Source organism: Helicoverpa zea, chromosome 17 (assembly GCF_022581195.2).
Source record: "Helicoverpa zea isolate HzStark_Cry1AcR chromosome 17, ilHelZeax1.1, whole genome shotgun sequence".
Taxonomy (NCBI): Eukaryota; Metazoa; Arthropoda; class Insecta; order Lepidoptera; family Noctuidae; genus Helicoverpa; species Helicoverpa zea.
The window spans coordinates 128,572-148,140 of NC_061468.1; the positions used below are offsets into that span (position 1 = coordinate 128,572).

At 42.9% G+C, this 19,569-nt stretch overlaps 1 protein-coding gene across 1 annotated transcript in view; it reads right to left on the reverse strand.

The window, feature by feature from the left end:
- Positions 1 to 202: 202 nt before the first annotated feature.
- Positions 203 to 19,569, reverse strand: part of LOC124637991 (solute carrier family 22 member 1-like) — a 35,240-nt gene continuing 15,873 nt past the window's right edge. The window contains exons 2-9 of the mRNA XM_047174758.1: positions 10,363 to 10,886; positions 9,013 to 9,214; positions 6,226 to 6,326; positions 3,024 to 3,175; positions 2,565 to 2,943; positions 1,796 to 2,034; positions 1,388 to 1,569; positions 203 to 602 (exon numbers count right to left, since the gene is read on the reverse strand). Coding sequence (XP_047030714.1) covers positions 420 to 602; positions 1,388 to 1,569; positions 1,796 to 2,034; positions 2,565 to 2,943; positions 3,024 to 3,175; positions 6,226 to 6,326; positions 9,013 to 9,214; positions 10,363 to 10,532 — 1,608 coding nt within the window. The 5' untranslated portion in view covers positions 10,533 to 10,886 and the 3' untranslated portion in view covers positions 203 to 419. The remainder of the gene's footprint in view (positions 603 to 1,387; positions 1,570 to 1,795; positions 2,035 to 2,564; positions 2,944 to 3,023; positions 3,176 to 6,225; positions 6,327 to 9,012; positions 9,215 to 10,362; positions 10,887 to 19,569) is intronic.

The following is a 19,569-nucleotide window of genomic DNA, read 5'->3' on the forward strand; positions in this document are numbered from 1 at the left end:
AACGAGAGCAGCCGGGCGCGCGCCTTGTATGCGCAGCCAGAGTGTACACAATACTGCGCTCGAGACAAACGAGCCGCGACCACATCACACGGCTCAATACACAATTATTCATACAAAGAGGACCAGTGCTTTAGGATATCGTTTTCTTTGTAAATAAATGATAGACCCAAAAACTTGAGAACGTTTAGAGATAAATGAGACGTTTCTTGAAACAAAAACAATTTATTACCAACAAGTTGACTTTAGCTTATTTTAAACAATTACACTTGATTCCTGTAATTTATAATCGTTCTTAAATAATAATTGAAACAGCGATCATCTTACTAAGAACATTCTTCTGTTTCAATGAATTTTGTAAATGACAGCTTAAATACTGTATCAATATCTCGTCGATGACGTCCTGTGCTGGTCCGCGTGAGCTAGGTGATGCTGGTCTCCGCGGTCTGCTTCTTGAGCAGCGGCTTGCGGCCGATGAGCTCGGCCTCGGCCACGGTGTCCGGCAGCTCGGCGCGCGCCGTCTCCGGCATCAGCAGCGTCAGGCACCCCGACGCGATCGACGTCATGCCGAAGATGAACGTGGGCAGACCCGACCAGTACGACATCTAGGAAATTACAAGTAGAGGGAAGTTGTTTCCTCAAATATTATAGTCCTACTTATATTATAAATGTGAAAGTTTGTGAGAATGTATGGATGTATGTTTGTTATTCAATCACGCAAAAACGGCTGGACCGATTTGATTGAAATTTGGTATGTAGATAGGTGATACCCTGGATTAACACATAGGCTACTTTTTATCTACACACCACGCGGGCGAAGCCGCTGGCGGAAGCTAGTTACCTATAAACTGTATAGTATATACCTACAAGAACAAGAACAAAACTCACAGACATTATTAACCGGATAGACGTCCAAAAATGGAGTTGAGCTGGACATATGTTACGCCACCCCATCAACAAATGGAGCAAGGAAGTCACACTCTGGCAGCCAAGAGACGGCAAAAGAAGTAGGGGTCGTCAAGTCAGGAGGTGGGAAGATGACTTGAAACAGACAGCGGGACCATTCTGGCTGAGAGTAGCAAGGGATAGGATACACTGGAAGGAATTTCAGGAGGCCTATGTCAAAAGGCACACCGAACTTAGGGACTTCTTGTAACCCTATGTTTAGGAATAAAAGGCTATTAAATTAAATATACCTACCTTAATTCCGGCCCACTTTGCTCTACTTAGTTAAATTAAAAGGATGGCACGAATAAAAAAGATACATTTAATATCCTTTTGTGAACTTTTTTTGGAAGGAAATGGACTAACTGGAAACACAAGAAGTTTCTAAAACACGTAAAAAAATGGCACATGACTCGAATAACAGTATTGAAAAAGTAAGCCATACCAGCAGCGGTGTCTGTGGCGCGACGAGCGAGCCCACCCGCCCCACGGCCGAGCAGATGGCGTGCATGGAGTTCCTGGTGTAGGTGGGGAACAGCTCCGACGTGTACATGTACACGATGTTGTACGAGAACGTGGCCAGCATCTCGAACGCCATGAATAGCGTCAGCCCCAGCCACGCGTACCCTGCAACACACAGTGAACATTGATGTTTACTTTGAAAATAGCTGCTTGTAGCTGGACCATAAAAATAAATCGTTTCTAAAAAATAAGCGTATAAATTGAATTTCGGCGGTTGACAGATCAAGATTTGCAGAAAAATATGTAACATACATAGAAAAATATATAACAAATACTTCATGACTATTTACGTCTCGTCACCGTCACGTCACGTATTTGCTTTTGAGCTCACCTTTTGGTAGGAAAGGCTGTGAGATGCAGAACAGTCCCCCGACGAAGAACGACACGAGCAGCGGCAGACGGCGCTTGTACTTGGAGAGCGCGAGCCAGTACAACACGTTGGCGGGGATGTCCATCAGCATCAGCAGCGAGAAGTTCACGTACTTGTTGCCGGCGATGTGCACCGCGCTGATCATCATGCCGTAGTTGATCAGCGTGATCGTAAACCACCAGACCATGCATACCAGGAACCTGACGGATATATAAGATATGAAAATAGTCTAACAACATATATATACAAGGTGTTGATTTGCATTTGTGCCATACTTCAGGAGGAGGACATAAAAAACGTAAATAATCGATTGGAATTACAGTAGATGGGAAATAACTAATATGCACTGCTTTTTTGTCATTGTAATGTCGTGGTATTTCCGAAGTAATCCAATTTTATGAATGAAATTTATGAGTGATCGTTGCGTATGCTTTTTGTTTGCGTTTGTGTGAGGGTGCAGCACGGTTTTAACGCCAGTGACATACGCGCCAAGTTTAAATAAGGCTAGATGACATTTACGGAATTCTGAAAAAAAATTAGAGAAAAAAAATTACGTACCAATTTTTTTATTGATTTGGGTCGAGAACCATTAGCATGATTACCTCCTTGAATATGGCACGGATGCAAATCAACAGCTTGTATATACACTTCTGGAAACGAATTGTGAAATGGAAAAGAATAATTAGTAGTTGTTGCTATTGTTTCAAGCTTTGTTCAATGTATCACTGACCTCTGCATCATAATCCTGGACTTGAACGTCTTCATCAACAGCTTTTTGTCACTAACGTTACTCTTCGTGTCCTCTTCAGTGTAATCTAATCTGTCGAGCATCATATTATCGACCTCGACTCCGTTTCTCCTGGCTATTTTCCTTATCAGCTGAACTGCTCGTTCCTTCTTCCCCTTGCTGTACAGCCAGCGAATGCTCTCATCCAGGAAGAAGGAATAAGTCAAGATGAGGAGCGTCGGGGCGTAGATGACGCGGAGGAAGTTTCGCCAGTAGGGGACAGCCCACGCGATGAACGGCATCAGGATCAGGCCGCACGTGTAGCAGTTCAGCAATATCATTTGAAACAGGACTGCTCGCTTTTTCTCCACTATTTCTATACCTGTGAGAAATTAAACGAGAGTTATAGCTCACTTGCAGAACTCTGTATTGCGGGTTATAATGCGGTCATCGAAAACTGACTGAGCATGAACATAGGAGAGAGCGCGTCCCCGATGGCTGCCTCCAGCCCCTCCAGCGCCACGTACAGCCAGAAGGAGCGCGCGAAGCTCTTGCTGAGCCCCAGCACCGCGCCCGCGCTGCCCGCCACCACCGCCGCGGTCTTGCGCCCGAACCTGAACCCCGAACGCACAACGACATATGTTAGCCACAATGCACATGTGTGCTACATATATGGTGGACGGTTATGTGGAGCACAATAGGAAATTGCTCGGGAAATTATAGACAAATATGCGCGCTTGCCAAGCGACCATGCGTGGATGAAACATGTAGGCATTGTCAAGTCAGTCCGCTTTACAAACAGGGATTAAAATACTTTAATTAAAATACAAACATGTAGTTATTCCGCAGGTATGAATACGCTGACATGAGATCCACAAGTCGAACCTCCCAGTTCTTACAAACGAGCGTTCATAAAGCAAATTCTTCTTCTTTCTTTCTCCTGCCCTGTTCCCAAATATTACTTGGGGTCGGCGCAATATGTCATTTTCTTCCATTTTCCCCTGTCACTCGTCATACTGACACTCACTCCCTTCCTATTCATATCATCTTTCAGGCAATCCATCCATCTTTTCTTAGGTCTTCCTCTTCCTCTCCATCCATCTACATTCATACTTAGCACACACTTTGTTGCATGCGTATCATCCCTCCTCATTACATGTCCATACCACGACAATCTTCTACTTCTCATCTTTTCTGTAACTGGCGCTACTTTCAGACTTCCTCTAATGTAATCATTCCTCACTTTATCCATTCTTGTAACACCACACATCCATCTCAGCATTCTCATTTCTGTTACATGCACTCTCTTCTCGTCCGTCTTTTTCAATGCCCAACACTCCGATCCATACAGGACGACAGGTCTAATGACGGATTTGTAAATTTTGCCCTTCAGTTTGAGGGGCATCCGCGGGTCACAAATAGCGCTAGTTACCTGTCGCCACTTCATCCATCCAGTATTGATCCGATGCGTAACGTCCCTGTTCACCTCACCGTCACTTTGGACGAGTGAACCAAGGTACCGGAAGTCGGAGCAAACTGGTAGGGGCATGCCGGCTAGGGTTATGGTCATGGGTCCCGAAATACCGCCAAAATCACAATGAAGGTATTCGGTTTTACTCCTGCTCACCTTTAAACCCACTGTCTCCAGTCTCAGCCGCCATGCCTCCAGTCTACTCTGGACCTCTGGCCCACTCTCCCCCACCAGAACAATGTCATCGGCGAAAAGCATACACCACGTGACACAAATAGATTACTTTTTGGTCAGACGCAGTAGTTTAAAGAACATCAAAGACTGCAAGGTGATACCAGGCGAAGCTGTAGTCTCGCAGCACCGACCCCTAATTATGGATGTGATTTTAACTTCCCGGCCAAAAGCCAAAGAGAGACGGCCCCCCAAAATCAAATGGCATCTGTTGGGGAAGGCTGAGTTGGCCCGGGAATTTAGAAAAGTAGTGGTTGATAAGATGATTGAAATGGGAGAAATGAATGAAAAGAATGTGAATGAATGCTGGAGTGGAATGGCGACGTGTATAAGGAAAGCGGCAAGAAGCATTCTAGGAGAATCAAAAGGGAATGGAGTGATAGAGAAGGAAACTTGGTGGTGGGTGGAAGAAGTGCAGAGTGTATTAAAGGAAAAGAAGATGAAATTCAAGGAATGGCAGCGGACGGAAGACAATGATGATAGTGAAAAAGCACGAAAAAAGGCTGAATATGATGAATGTAAGAAGAAAGCAAAGAAGATTGTGGCTGTTTCAAGGGCAAAAGCGCACGAGAGGATGTATGACTCCCTAGATAGCCCAGCTGGTCAAAATGACTTTTACCGATTGGTTAAATCTAGGGAGAAAATGACAAGAGATGTATGCCAGATAAGGTGTGTAAAGAATGGAGACGGAACGGTCCTTTCGAATGATGTGGAGATTAAAGGTAGGTGGAAGGAATATTTTGAAAGACTGATGAATGAAGAAAATGAGTGGAGCGGTGTGCTCCATCATAAAGCGGTGAACGAGGGCCTTGTAAGAAATGTATGTGAGGATGAGGTCAGATTAGCAGTGAATGGAATGAAAAATGGAAAAGCGATAGGGCCAGATGGAATACCAGTGGAAGTGTGGAAATTATTAAAGATGGATGGATGGAAATGGCTGGCTTTATTCTTCAATAAGTTGTTGCAAGAGGAAACTATACCAGACGAGTGGTGCAATAGTTTCCTGGTGCCCATTTTTAAGAACAAGGGTGATGTGTTGAATTGCAACAACTATAGAGGAATAAAGCTAATGTCACATAGTATGAAAGTGTGGGAGAAAGTTATTGAAAGGAGGCTGAGAGAAGAGAGTGATATCGCACGAAATCAATTCGGTTTTATGCCTGGTCGGAGTACAACGGACGCTATATTCTGTATTCGCCAATTGTGCGAAAAGTACAGGGGTGCACACAAAAACTTGCATATGGTGTTCGTTGACCTCGAGAAGGCATATGACCGGGTGCCTCGTGAGGTTTTGTGGTGGGCCCTTGAGGAGAAAGGTATACCAGGGAAGTATGTGCAGTTGATCCGAGCGATGTACGGCAGATGCCGTACAGAAGTCCGGTCCGCAGCGGGCACTACCACCAGCGTATTTCATAAAGCAAATTAAATGTTTGATTAAATGTTTGTTTTAAGCCTCCCATGTGCAAGGAACCTGTGTTCGGGGGTGGGGTAGTATTCATAAAACGGCGATCATTCAAACGAGCGGCCATTACGATGTGCAGATAAATGTCCTGCCGAGGGGGGTAATTAAGACATAAGGCAGTGCTAGCGGCCAGCCCCCGCGAGACGCTAATGACCCCGCGCTCTCACTGCTGCACATGTGCGCACAACTTCACATTCTATGACGCGTTGTAGTGGACACGGCCGTAATTAAGACAGCTATTACACGAGATGATTGCAAATATAATGTTCGTGATGAATCAGTGTTGTGATGTGACGGATGCGCGCAGGTGAGTGTTAGTGACCGGCGCATGTGCAGCGACTGTCCGCAAAAACATGTTGTTTTGTACTCGTAGGATTATGTAGTCGCCAACACAGGACATGTTGTACCTGAGCGTGTACCCATGTACGTCACAGAGATTACACGTACCTATGCACTGTTTGTTTGCCTTGTTCTGCAAAAATAATAGGGTTTTATGGTACCTGTCGGAGATCTGTCCCTGTATGAGTAGGCCGAGCATGTTGCCGAAGCTGTGCACGGTGCCGATCAGCGTCTGCTTCCAGTCCTGGCACGCCAGCCCGAACTGCGACACAAACCATATTCGATCAACGAATGCTTATGTATTGCCAACTACATAAGTCTCGGTAAATTACGCACGAGAATGCCCTCGGCTATGTACAGAAGGGATTGCTGCTACAATATTTAAGAGTTTAACATGACAGTAACTCGCAGTTTGTCAGTACAAGCCGTACAACAAACGTCGGAGACAGCGATGAAGTGCTTACATCTTGCTTACATGCTCCGGTTATCTACAACATTATTATCAGCATAGTGCTAACAAATCATACTGGCTCTCCATAGATTATGTCTTTCGTTTTTTTTCTGTGTCTTTTGATTTAACTAGAATGCTTCAATATCGCTGTTTGTAAAGTCGTTGACAATGCTCTTACTGTAGCTATCTGATGTCGAGTTAAGTTCTCCACGTAGTTCAAGTGGATCGGTCAAGTGTAGTGAACAAGCGAGTGCACGGCGGGTCCCGTGCTCCCGCGCAGACCGGTCGCGCGGCAAAAACTATGCAAATAGCTCCACACGCGAGCGAGCCGCGGCCGACGACACACGCCCCCTGCGCCGCCGGGACACATTGCCTTAGCGTCACGCCTAGCACAATGACTCACATGCAGTACGAACTGCAGTTCGACGATTGTCTGCTCCATCAATAGATACAAGTTGCAATTTCACATTCCAATGGGTTACATAGGCGTTTCAATAAATACAAATCATAGATGACTGACTCTAATTTTGACGTGCCGTCCTACGGGTAGAAGCTTTGATTCTATAAGTTATGTATGATGATTCTAATACAACTTGGTAGTCAGCAAGTCCTACTGCACCTACAGAATATAGAACCTTCACTACACATGCTGTGCTGCGTCAAAACGTTGCCGTGATCTGGAGTGTCCGACGACCAGGCTGTGTTATGAGCATACCTATACATATAATTAAAGCGCCCACTGTCTGAATAGCACGTGTGTGGAATATAAATGGCAGAACAAATAGTTATTTCTGTGCTTTCGTCTGAAACATGAATAAACAATTACGTATATACTAATCAGCGGTTGATAATGAGCACTCTTCCAATTCCTTTAAACTAACGGTCGTCACACATGGACCAGGAAGACCCGGAGACGGAACTATCCACAAGCTATAGTTTAATGGAGCTACTGAAATAGTTGAGCGTGTGACAATACCCCGCGTGCTTAGTACGTACAAGTTGCACAAGTTGTACCGATCCGCTCCGCCGAATACCAATGAGAGCTTATTGACTATTGTTCGCATTCACCTGTTCTATAGCCCGTAATAAAAGATTTACATGAACTCGCTGCCAATACCTCTTGTTCTTCAAATGGTCTTGATGCTACACGATAATACAAAGGCATCGTCAATGCTTTTGATGATTAGCCTCAAATTGAGGAGACCAGTCATTTAGTAAACGACATGGTTTTTCAGCTACTCAATGATGTGGTTGTTTCGTAATGCGCCGAGTGATGTACAAGAGAATGATGTCGTGACGAATTTACTAAATGATATGTAAACTACTGTACGTACATTAGAGAGGGACAGTTTCGTCAACGCTAATGTGTTCGCGTGAAATGGTTGCAGGTAACATAATACTAATTATGATTCATCTATGTATCGGATATATCAAGACCTTACGAAAAGGGTCACTGATTATTATCAAATCAAAAACTCAGGAATGTAATCTCCGCTGTGATCTCGGACATATTCGTAAAATTATGATGCGCCTCCCGTGCATCGCATTCGCTGAGCACACGTCAACATTCTTTACTCGAATGTTACCTAATTATAATGATATAACCGTGTGGTACTAATGACTGGCGAACAGTTGACTGTCACTCACGCCCCTCTGACGCTTCATTCATTACAGCTTATCTATTTACACATCGCTTAATGATTTAACAACCAGTTTTAATATTTTGGTAGATGATTCTTAATTGCTATAATTAGTTGTTATCAAGCAGTCGTGCTGATCAACGTCTATCTGTTTATTAACAAGGGGGTTATTCTCGAGAAGTAGTATTAATTAAGATAACAGAAAAGACTTTTCACTCCACGTATTTATGTTGAGATCTTTAACAACTTAGTTATGGAGGAGCATGTTTCTCGTACAGCCAACAATATAAGTAATATGTTGGCAATTGTTTAACGTTGGGCCATCACATTGTTACCTCGTGGTAATAGTTAAGTGTCCGTTAAACGCAGCGGTACGAGAGGAGCCGTGGTGTCACAATGGTGTCACGTCGTGATCCCGTGCTCGTCAAACATTATGCGTGACCACACATTGCACGCAGCGATTTGTGCTCATCTATTCATTCCAATGATTCATATGAGCTTTCTATTAATACGAGTCTGTGGGGTCGATTTCACGCTGTGCTGCTATGTTGCTGCAGCTTGTACCTATTGACATATACCGTGGCGTGGTGCAGCTCTCGCGATTAAACGTTCATTTGTAGTCATTGGGCTGACGCTAAGTTTAACGTTTAGTAAAGGCACTCTGCTTCAGCATGGAAACAAATATGAAACTATAAAATAGCGAAGAGAAGTAGGCAAGATTTTATAATTGAGCCAAAGAAGGATTCTCCTACAGTATAAAATTCGCTCAGTAATGGCTGCGGCTTTAATACCTATACTCTCACCGAAGTGTTGCTGACTTCTTTGAAAGAGTTACGGAGTCCACTCTTCCTACTCACCTCAGCAATAAAGCTATCAGGCTTTTCGTAGATCCATTCGGTACAGGCGTGGTCCCCCAGGTCGGTCACGTTGCTCGGGCTACAGTCAGCGACGTCAGGCCTCCAGCACTGCTTCACCGGCGCCTCGGACCAGCTCTGTGACGCGTTCAGCCAAGGGGTCGTGAAGGATGCGTTAGAACCGTCGCAGGACGGGATTTTACATCTGCAAAATATGTAGCGTCAGTTTTAGGGTTTTATTCGTGTCGTGTCGTTTTTTATGTTTTCACAGTCAGTGAAAACTCCGTCGTGTTCTATGCTACTATGATGTTTAAATCTGAAAGTTACAGACCTAGGAATATTAAGAGTTCTGTGTGATCAATTTAATGTAGAAGCTCCAAGAATATAAATAATTGATAAAAAGCTGATGGCTTCCTTGCTGCGTGTATTTATCTAAGTAACGAAGGAAGTCGGTGTCAGCATCATTAAGTAACAGCGCGGACACTTAAGAGAGCTTTAAGTTCCGAGAAGTGAGGGAAATATAGCGTCGCCGATGTAACGGTGTTACTGCGTGTTCTCTATCGCACGGACACCGCTCACAGGAACATCAAGCTCTCGATGTCCAGAACAAACTGTTCTCCTAATCACATGCTGAGAAAGTGTTTGCAGACAATTAAAATAGAGAATTCAGTATTCAAATATTGGTTTGTTGCGTGATCGCAATACTCGTGTAGCGTTCATAAAATATTTACTAATTTTATGAAAAGTTTACCCACGGAGTAGGGTTAGATGAGCGGAGATGCCATAAGTTTTTTTGTTGTAACAGAATGGGTGGGTTCCGAAGAAGGTATATAAAAGCGGCGATAGTAACGTTCCTCGTCCCCCAAACACCCGCAATTTGGCGACCCTACTTTCTTAGGAGATTTTTCGTTATGACACCACTGCTCGTTATTTTATTCTCCATGGTTTTAAATAATTTCTCTTAAAATTATGCTGTATTTTCTAAGTAGGTGAGCACGATGCGCAAGAGCAAGGTTCTTATGATAATGTATTTACATTGATAACAAATTAAGCAATGTGCACATGTTCTTACAAAGTTTAAAAATATTTGACTTGTATGGTAATAATACTGTACTTAATAAATTTCAATTACTGAAATCCCGATGAAATCTTCATTAGAAACTGTAGTGCGTGTTATACATATTTCAAGAACACAATGTAAAACGCTAATACGTTCTATTACCTCAATTCGTAAAGATCACTCTTTTTAGAACACGTAAGCGACGTTAGAAGCCGTTTAAACCATAATACTGAGGATTTATATGCGGCCAGCCATACATGAGCTCGTAGAACACAAAGCTGGTGAGCCGTCACCTGTATCCGACATCCTCGACGGCGAACACATAGTTGACGTTGTACATGGAGTTGGTGGCGTACACCAGCGCCAGCATGGCGGCCGTCAGCGCCTGGTGCCGCCCCCAGCCGCCCAGCCGCGCCAGCACCGCGTCCACGTGGAGACGACCATTGCCCGCCGACTGCTCCATAGTACTCAGCTTGTCTTGGAACACTAGCTTTCATACAACTCATGCATGGGGTCACAAGTGAACTACGTGACAGAAATCACCGCACAGTTACACCAATAGATTTCCAGGTGTAGTCCCCTCTATAACATCACAACTCTAACTGTAGTCTTTCTTCTATTTGGCACGCGTTTGTGATGTAATATCTAAGCCATGTCTCGGTACAAGTCCTATGACTGTCATGTTCAAACCATTGTTGTCACTATGATGCAATTCGCTCTAACTTTAGCACTTTGATGTTTCACTAATTACTTCTCAAATACAAAGGACAAAGTATGATTTTGTGTGCCCAACACAACTTGTGAAAAATACTAGTAACTATATGTAATTAGAGAATATTAGTGTGTGTGTGGTCACTGGTTGGCGGTGTTTCAGGTGTGTTGTGAAGTGATCGGCGCCGGCGCTTATAAGAGGCGCTAGTCAAACACTGATAGTGCTCATCACGACTGCTGATAACCAGTGCGGGTGCCACACGGCCTGTCACGACCGTGTTGTCACAGTCCGCTACTGAAAACCTATCTGTAACCGGCTTATTGTATAATTTATTTCATAATAAGTAGATAGAGAAAGCTAAACGTTACTTAGATTCGTAATCTATCTTCTATACATATAATAAATCTGTAAAAAAACTGTGTCTGTACATTGAATATATTAAAAAAATAATAATTGGGTGGGATTTAGAACCAGTAATGGAGCAAAAATCCAAAAAAAAAAATTCTGTCTGTTTGTCTGTATGTCTGTATGTCTGTTTGTTTGTACACGCTAATCTTCCGAACTACTGAACGGATTTCAATTATTTTTTCTTTGTTGTATCAGTATTAAGCCTGGTCAACATATAGGCTATAATTTATCTTCGAAACTTGAAGACCTGATGCAGAACTCCAACAGACCAACAAAACTATAAGAGATACAAAAATGGTGCCGTGGCAAAAATTGTTTCATTTGATGAGCATTTTCAGCTGAGATAATAAATTTTAAGATTTGGAACACCTGATGTGGAACCCCAAGAGCCCAGCTTCTCTGTACCATATACAGGTATGACGTTTTAGCAAAAGTTGTTCAATCTGATAAGCACTCTCTGTTGACTTATAAAAATTGAAGATGTAAAACACCTGATGTGGAACTCCAGGAGCCCAGCTAGACTATATGAAGCATATGAAGATATGACGTTTTAGCAAAAGTGGTTCAATGTGATAAGCACTCTCTATTGACGTATAAACATCGAAGATCTGGAACACCTGATGTGGAACTTCAAGAGCAATACTACACTTGAAATGTATAGAAATGAATGTTATGAAATAGGTATGGTGAATCAAAAAAAGTAATTAGTCCGTCTTTTAGATAACCTTAAAATAATGGACACGCATTTTTCTTTTCTCTCTCTCACAAACAAATAATAACGAAGATACAACAACGCTTGAATTTCGTGTTAAGTCACTGCTTAGTACAAATTTTACATACCTAGACGTGGCGTCACGAGCCCCCACTCTCCGACTTTGTTGCGTTATATCTCATTATTATTTTGTATGTCTCTTCCAGACCTCGGGACTACAGAGTTCCGAATTTTTGGGAGGCAAACATGGGGCCGAAGCCAACACGCTGAAGCCTTTTGAGACAACTTTTTTAATTATTATTCTATTTTTTTTATTTCTTTGTGTATGTATGGCTTGTGTCAATAAATATCTTTTCTTTCTTCTTTCTTTCTTTCTTTCTAACTTTAATGAAATGGTGACACAAAACCGACGATTATCCCTTTATACACTATAGAAATGAAAACTATTGCTAACTATGGAGGAAAACTACTTGGGCTATTGTGATGGGATGTTAGTGGATGACAATGTATTAGGTACATGTAAAAACGGCAGGTGGAGACTCGCCACCTCACTTACTGGGCCCCCGGGAACCAGTCACTGAATAGCAACAAGAGGGCAACAGGGACATGAGCGGCTGAAGGGTGAGGATACCTCGGCGGACTTTAAACGCAGATTACGCGCTCCCTGTGCTTACTATGAGGCACCTACCCTCCGAGTACGGCTACTAATCTTGCTTTAGCGACTCCACTCTGGACGGCCAAGCCAAGGCAGAGGCATGAGACCTACCCCCGTCATGGTTCACTCCGACCGGCCGGAGATGGGGGACAGTATACACTCCCTGGAGAACTCAGTATATATAGCCCCGCGGGGTCGCTACTCCCCGTCATCAGCCTAAGATGTCCTGCGGTGCCTATATGTTATTATTATTGTCGTTATTATCTCAAGAGCCTTTGTCCCAATTATGTTAGGGTCGACTTTCAGTCACGATGCAACTGAGTACCAGTGTTTTACAAGGAGCGACTGCCTATCTGACCTCCACAACCCGGTTACCCGCTCCAACCAACACCCCTTGGTAAGACTTACTGGCTTCTGACTACCCATAACGACTGCCAAGAATGTTCAATGACAGTCGGAACCTACAGTTTAACATCCCCTCCAAATAACGGTCATTGGTATCCAAAATATAAAATGTAAATGTAGAAATGCGGCGAGCGCCGTCAGTAGCGCGGCGGTCACCACCGGCACCGGACGTGTGCGAGAGCAGGCTCTCCACAGTACCTGGCGTGTCCGCTGGAGGGCGCCACAGTGTCGTGCACAGTGTCGAGCACGGCGGCGAGCGCCGTCAGTAGCCCGGCGGTCACCACCGGCGCCGGACGTGTGCGAGAGCAGGCTCTCCACAGTACCTGGCGTGTCCGCTGGAGGGCGCCACAGTGTCGTGCACAGTGTCGAGCACGGCGGCGAGCGCCGTCAGTAGCGCGGCGGTCACCACCGGCGCCGGACGTGTGCGAGAGCAGGCTCTCCACAGTACCTGGCGTGTCCGCTGGAGGGCGCCACAGTGTCGTGCACAGTGTCGAGCACGGCGGCGAGCGCCGTCAGTAGCGCGGCGGCTACCGTCGGTGCCGGCGCTTGGTAACAACATCTCCCAAGCCTGATCGGAAATCCCCCGAAATGGTGTCTTGGCTAGATAGCAGACCACCGCTGGTGGCAAGACACCGAGGCATCGCAGGAAGGCCTAGAGGCAGCGATAGGGATCGTGTTATCGTATGTCAAACTGCTGCATCTAACATCTCTCCGATCGTAGCGGTTCACCGTTCCATCGGATAAAGGGATGTTAGACGAGAGAGTGCTCTTGCGGTTGCGCGTATGTTTGAGCACTATAATATATCCTGCGCATCTGACTGCTTCCGTATAATGGACCCCGATTTGGCGAAGACTAGTGGCGATAGGTTGAGGTAGAGAGGTTCGGGCTGATGCAACCTGAGCTTTGTCTGAGACCTGCACACTAGCGGCTCTGGGGGTGTGAGTACATGCCGTGGTCGTTTTCTCTTTGAGCTGGGGGGACAGAGGGAATCCGGCAGCACCCAGAGCGACAAAGCAGCCCTTTTTAGGGGAGCACTGCTTTCCTTGCTCAGCCTGGGAGGGGGCTAGAAAAGGTGCCCTAAAAAAATGCTCACCCCAAACACTCTTTGGATAGCAGTAACCATGGCTGCTTCCGCATCTTTTTATTCGTGGTCGACGTAATAGTAATAAACTTAAAACACCTTTACTGACTTTTGGTGCATGGAATGTTCGCACCCTTCTCGACCGCGAGACAAACGCCTGCCCAGAACGAAAAACGGCCTAAGTTGCTCGAGAACTCCGCCGCTACAACATTGATATATAGCTGCTGTAAGCGAAACCCACCTTGCCGATGAGGGCGAGCTAGTCGAGCATGGCGGTGGCTACACTTTCTACTGGAAGGGCACTGCTGCAACAGAACCAAGAAGGTCGGGAGTTGGTTTTGTGATCAAGAATAATCTTGTGAAGACACTTCAAGAATGTCCAATCCACATCTCGGACCGTATAACCACATTGCGCCTTCACTTAGACGGTGACAATTTCCTTAATGTTATCAGTGTCTATGCACCGACGCTAGGTAGTTCTGACGACATCAAGGATAAATTTTATGAAGAACTTACACAATGTCTCCATAAAATACCGAACAGAGAAAAGATTCTCTTGTTAGGGGACTTCAATGCTAGAGTTGGTCGAGATTATGAAGCGTGGCCTAAAGTTTTGGGTAGACATGGGGTAGGCAACATCAACTCTAATGGCCAGTTGCTGCTTAGTTTATGTGCTCAATTCCAACTTGCAATCACAAACACCATGTTTCGCCTTGCTGCTAAGCACAAAACTACGTGGATGCATCCACGATCTAAGCACTGGCACCTCATTGACTATGCCATCACGAGGCAGCGAGACATCTCTCAGGTCCTAGTCACTCGTGTTATGCGCGGTGCTCATTGCTGGACGGACCATAGACTAATTGTCACCAAACTGCGTCTTTGCCTTCGGCGACCATTCAGGGCTAGCAGGAAAAAGCCTCAGAACATAAACATTGAGAAACTAAAACATCCGTGACCCCGAAGCAAATACGCTGAAACGCTGGCATGTGATATACACTCTCATCAAAATACCGGTGATATTGATGCAGACTGGAACGCTTTATCGTCGTCCATTCTTGACGTAGCCACTAACACCATAGGTCTAAAAAATAAACGCAAGCAAGACTGGTTTGATGAGAACGACGAAGTTCTTTCTAAAGCTATTGCCAAACACCGAGAACTTCTCAAGCGCAGTAATAACAGCGCACTTATAAGAGAGAGTGACCGTGAGTTGCGTAAACTCACGAGACACACTAAAGATAAATGGTGGCAAGACAAGGCTCAATACATCCAGTGGCTTGCTGATAGTAATCAGCTCGGTGATTTCTATAGCGAAATTCGCAATCTCCTGGGTACCACCAACTTCATAAAGGTACCACTGAAGTCTCTGGATGGTAAAAGTCTGCTGAAAAGCAAAAATGAAGTGTTAGATCGTTGGGCAGAACACTTCAATAAGCTACTTAATGTAGATCGAACAGCCGATCTACACTACATAGACAGTTTGCCTCAACTTCAAATAGCAGAAGAATTGGATGATGCCTTGTCTAAACATGAGGTGCTTTGTGCCATCAAACAACAGCAAAATCAGCATGCGGTTGGCCTAGACCTTATACCAGGTGAACTTCTGAAGTACGGCGGCGAGGAACTGCATTCGCGCGTCTGGGAAATGTTTGTGCTTATGTGGGAGAAAGAACAAGTTCCTGAAACTTTTAAGTTATCACGCGTCAGGGCTCTCTATAAGAACAAAGGCGACCGGTCGGAATGTGGTTCTTACCGCGGTATTTCACTGCTCTCTGTCTCTGGAAAAGTCTTCGCCAGAGTACTTCTGAACCGCCTCAGGAACCTCTCTGAAAAGATTCTGCCGGAAACCCAATTTGGTTTCAGACCAGACAGAGGAACTTGTGAGGCAATATTCGCAGTCCGTCAACTCCAGGAAAAAAGTAGAGAGCAGGGACAGCACTTGTATCTCTGCTTTATTGATCTGGAAAAAGCCTTTGACTGCGTCCCTCGCGAGGCCCTCTGGAAGGTACTGTAGAGATGTAGTACTAAAGTAGATTAGAAGTAGGTTTTATTAATTGTAATTGATACTGGCCGGACAATGATATAAATAGAAATAGAATAGTTTTTATATATTGAAGTATGTCACTTCACCCCCGAGTCAGCGAATAAACGCAAAGTTAAAGTTATTATTGAATGTTTTAATTTAATATCCTGAGGATCCCCGGTTCCTGGCGCACCACGCGCTACAATTTGGTGGAGGCGCCGACGCCAAAGCCCCAAGTATTTTTCAGGTCACGCTAAAAAGTCGCTTGGTGACATTTTGAAGTCGGGAAGAAGAAAAGGCTGGATGAAGTCTTCCTGGGCATTGTAATAAGTTCTAATGAGATATTGGAACACGCATGAAAGCAGCTAAGTGAAATTTTAATTAATTTAGTGTGTGAAAGATGTCCCAGGACATAGAGTTGTTTTCTGGCGTCAATGACGTTTCTTTTGAAGATTTCCTTTTCCAATTTCGCATCATTGCTGCAATTAATAAATGGAAGGAAAAGGATCTAGCACTGTTACTAGGTGCATATTTACAAGGCCCTGCTCTGACGTTTTTCAAATATATTTACGTAGAGGGCATCGAGTATAAGACGCTATGCGATAAACTTAGGGCAGAGTTCCCAGATAATATAAATTATGTAGAAAAATTCTACAACGCTCGACAGGAGCAAGAAGAAGAATTACTGTCATTCTATTACCGTCTGTGTGGGTTACAGACCAAAGCAGACATTGCAGACGATAACATTTTTATTAAAGTGTACTTAAAAGGGCTTATTTTTAAATATAAAGCCGCATTAGGCTCACAGCTCTTTGCATCAAAATATGAGCTGCGTGATACACTTTTTCAAATGAGAGATTTATTTGGAAAAGTACAGAGAAATGTCATGAATTTGCCAATCATTCCGCAGAGGAGTGATGATAAGAAATACCCTGAGAAATATGAAAATTCTCCATGTACACCTTTTAATGCACAAAATATTTTTAGCGTAAAGAAAGAAGCAACGCCGAGCAAAGACATGGAGATGCAGCAAAATGAGAAGGAGCTGCACGTGGAGCAGCATACGGAGCAGCCTGTGGAACTGCTGGCGATTGGATCGGAAGTAGAGTATAAGTCTGGTGAGACCGGTCCATTTATTAATGTTTTGATTGCTCAACAGGAGTTCAGGGCGTTAGTGGACACAGGAGCTTCGATTTCTTGTGTATCTGAGGAGTTCGCAACAAAACTCAACATTCAAAGCATCAAAGAGAGCACGAAGCATTCTGCTACTACAGTTTCTGGTGCTGATTTAACAATTTTAGGAGAAGCATCATTGAATTTATTAATAGATTCTTCTTTTTTCAAGCAGAAGTTTTTGGTTATAAAGAATATTCAACAAAATATAATTCTTGGCCGAGATTTCCTCTCTAAAAATGATTGTTTGATAGATTTTTCTAATAATTATTTAATTTTGAAAAGGAGTTTTGTTTCGAAATTTATTAATATTGATACTTTAAGAAAAAAGGTGTCAGTGTCAATACTGACGGATAAGGATCACCATAGTGACACAAATAATGACAAAACGACAGATGACATTGGCGACAAATTAAATAAAAATAATTATATTTATTTTCAAAATAAACTAAAAGTAAATAATATTCGAAGAAAAGTTTTGCGAAAGCGACGTAAACGTATGGTTTTGAAGTCTAGTTAGACTTCTACATCATCAAAGGTGATAAACAATAAGAAGTTTGTAGATTCTTGTTATTGTTATCGGAAAAATGTTAAGAAAAACAATGAATATCATCATTTTTATCCTTCTGAGGAGAGGATAGACACGCAGTACAAAAAACAGATACAACTGCGTAATATTGACGATAATTTAGTATTTTTAAATAGGCAAAATGTAGATAAATATAAAGATAGGAAACATTTTCGTTAATTTTATATGACGTTTTTATAATACGTATTTTATAATTACATGTTACCTGGAACGAGTGGTACGAGCATTGCCGGTGAAGGGATAAGATGGTGAGCTACTTCATCTTCGTGAGAAGATGATGTCCACGGCAGAGCTACTTCATCTTCAATATGAAGGAAGATGAAGATAACCAATGTGGTCAAGCCTGTGTTATTTTTATAAGTTTTTTTTACATTGCTCTGTAAATCTGATCCCAAAATTATTATCTGATTTGGTTTTGAAAAAAATATATTTGGATGGTGAATTGAGGTTGAGATCAACTTCGCAATAAGGGGCATAGCCTTGCGAAGAGTGTTTGCTTGACACAATGGTTTCTGCCGAAGATTTATGATCCCTATATTTGATTTATTTATTATTTAATATTCCAAAATTGTAAAAAAATAATTATTGGGTAAGATGTTTAATTATATCACGTTAGGTGAGAAACTTTGATAACGGTGACTTATCCCTTCATCTGACACGTTAGCGTCCGGCGAAGTTGTAAGTTGTCAATACAAAGTTTTTCTTCGCTTGAAAGGTAATCCCTTCAGGACGGGTGTTCACTTTGAATATCCTTTGCTGTTAGCAACACGCCACGCAACTTTTTCGCACGGTTTTTGTTGCGTGCGAGTTAATGCTATAGTTCGGCCATTCAGAGAATGCGTTCCTGACACGTCGCGATTGAACTGACGACGTAACTTTGCAATGGCGTTGCAGTTACGATAAAAATATTTTTGCTGGTTGTTTACCGTTTTAACAATTGAGGAGCATTAAAACAACATTATTATATCAATAATCAATGAATGTTATAATTTTGTGCCAAACTGAGTGTCAAATAACTTGGTAAACAATATTTTTCTAAATCTATACTGCGCTATTACAAGGTTATGTCAGCGGTTTATATTTTGTAGTGCTGTGCTAAAAATAACAGGCAAGTATCGTAATCTGTTCTTATACAGTTATAATATAAAATAATACGTTTTGATTTTCTTTTTAAGAATTGGAAAATAATGGACTATAAGACTTAATTATAACTTTTATGAAATATAAAAATAAAACTATGACCAAACCGCATTTTTATACTTAGATTAAAAATGGTAACCCCAAATGGCGTTATGGGCCGCCATTTTGTGACGCTAAAACAGTCGTCCGTTGTCGTTTCGTGCGCATAGACCACGTTTTTCAAGTGTTTTCGATCTGTTTTTATTTGATTACCCGGCTTTTGTTAGACCGAGATATCAGGATTGATTCTGTTATTGATAATAATATAATTATACATGTAGGCGAAGATGATGATGAAGACACCACCTCCTCAAGCAAATCGGAGTCTGATTAATATTCTGTTCGCACATTCAATTCAATGTACTTGTAACAAAGAATAAATAAAACAATTTTATTATATGAATATTACCTTTTTTTGGTTTCCACTTAAATAACTAAAATATAAAACAAATGATTCCGCCAATTTAAAACGAAAATAATCTTAAAATAATGCGGCGGTTCATTTTGAAGGAACGGTAACGAACTCAGTGTTATGTTGTGCCCATCACTAGTCGTGACT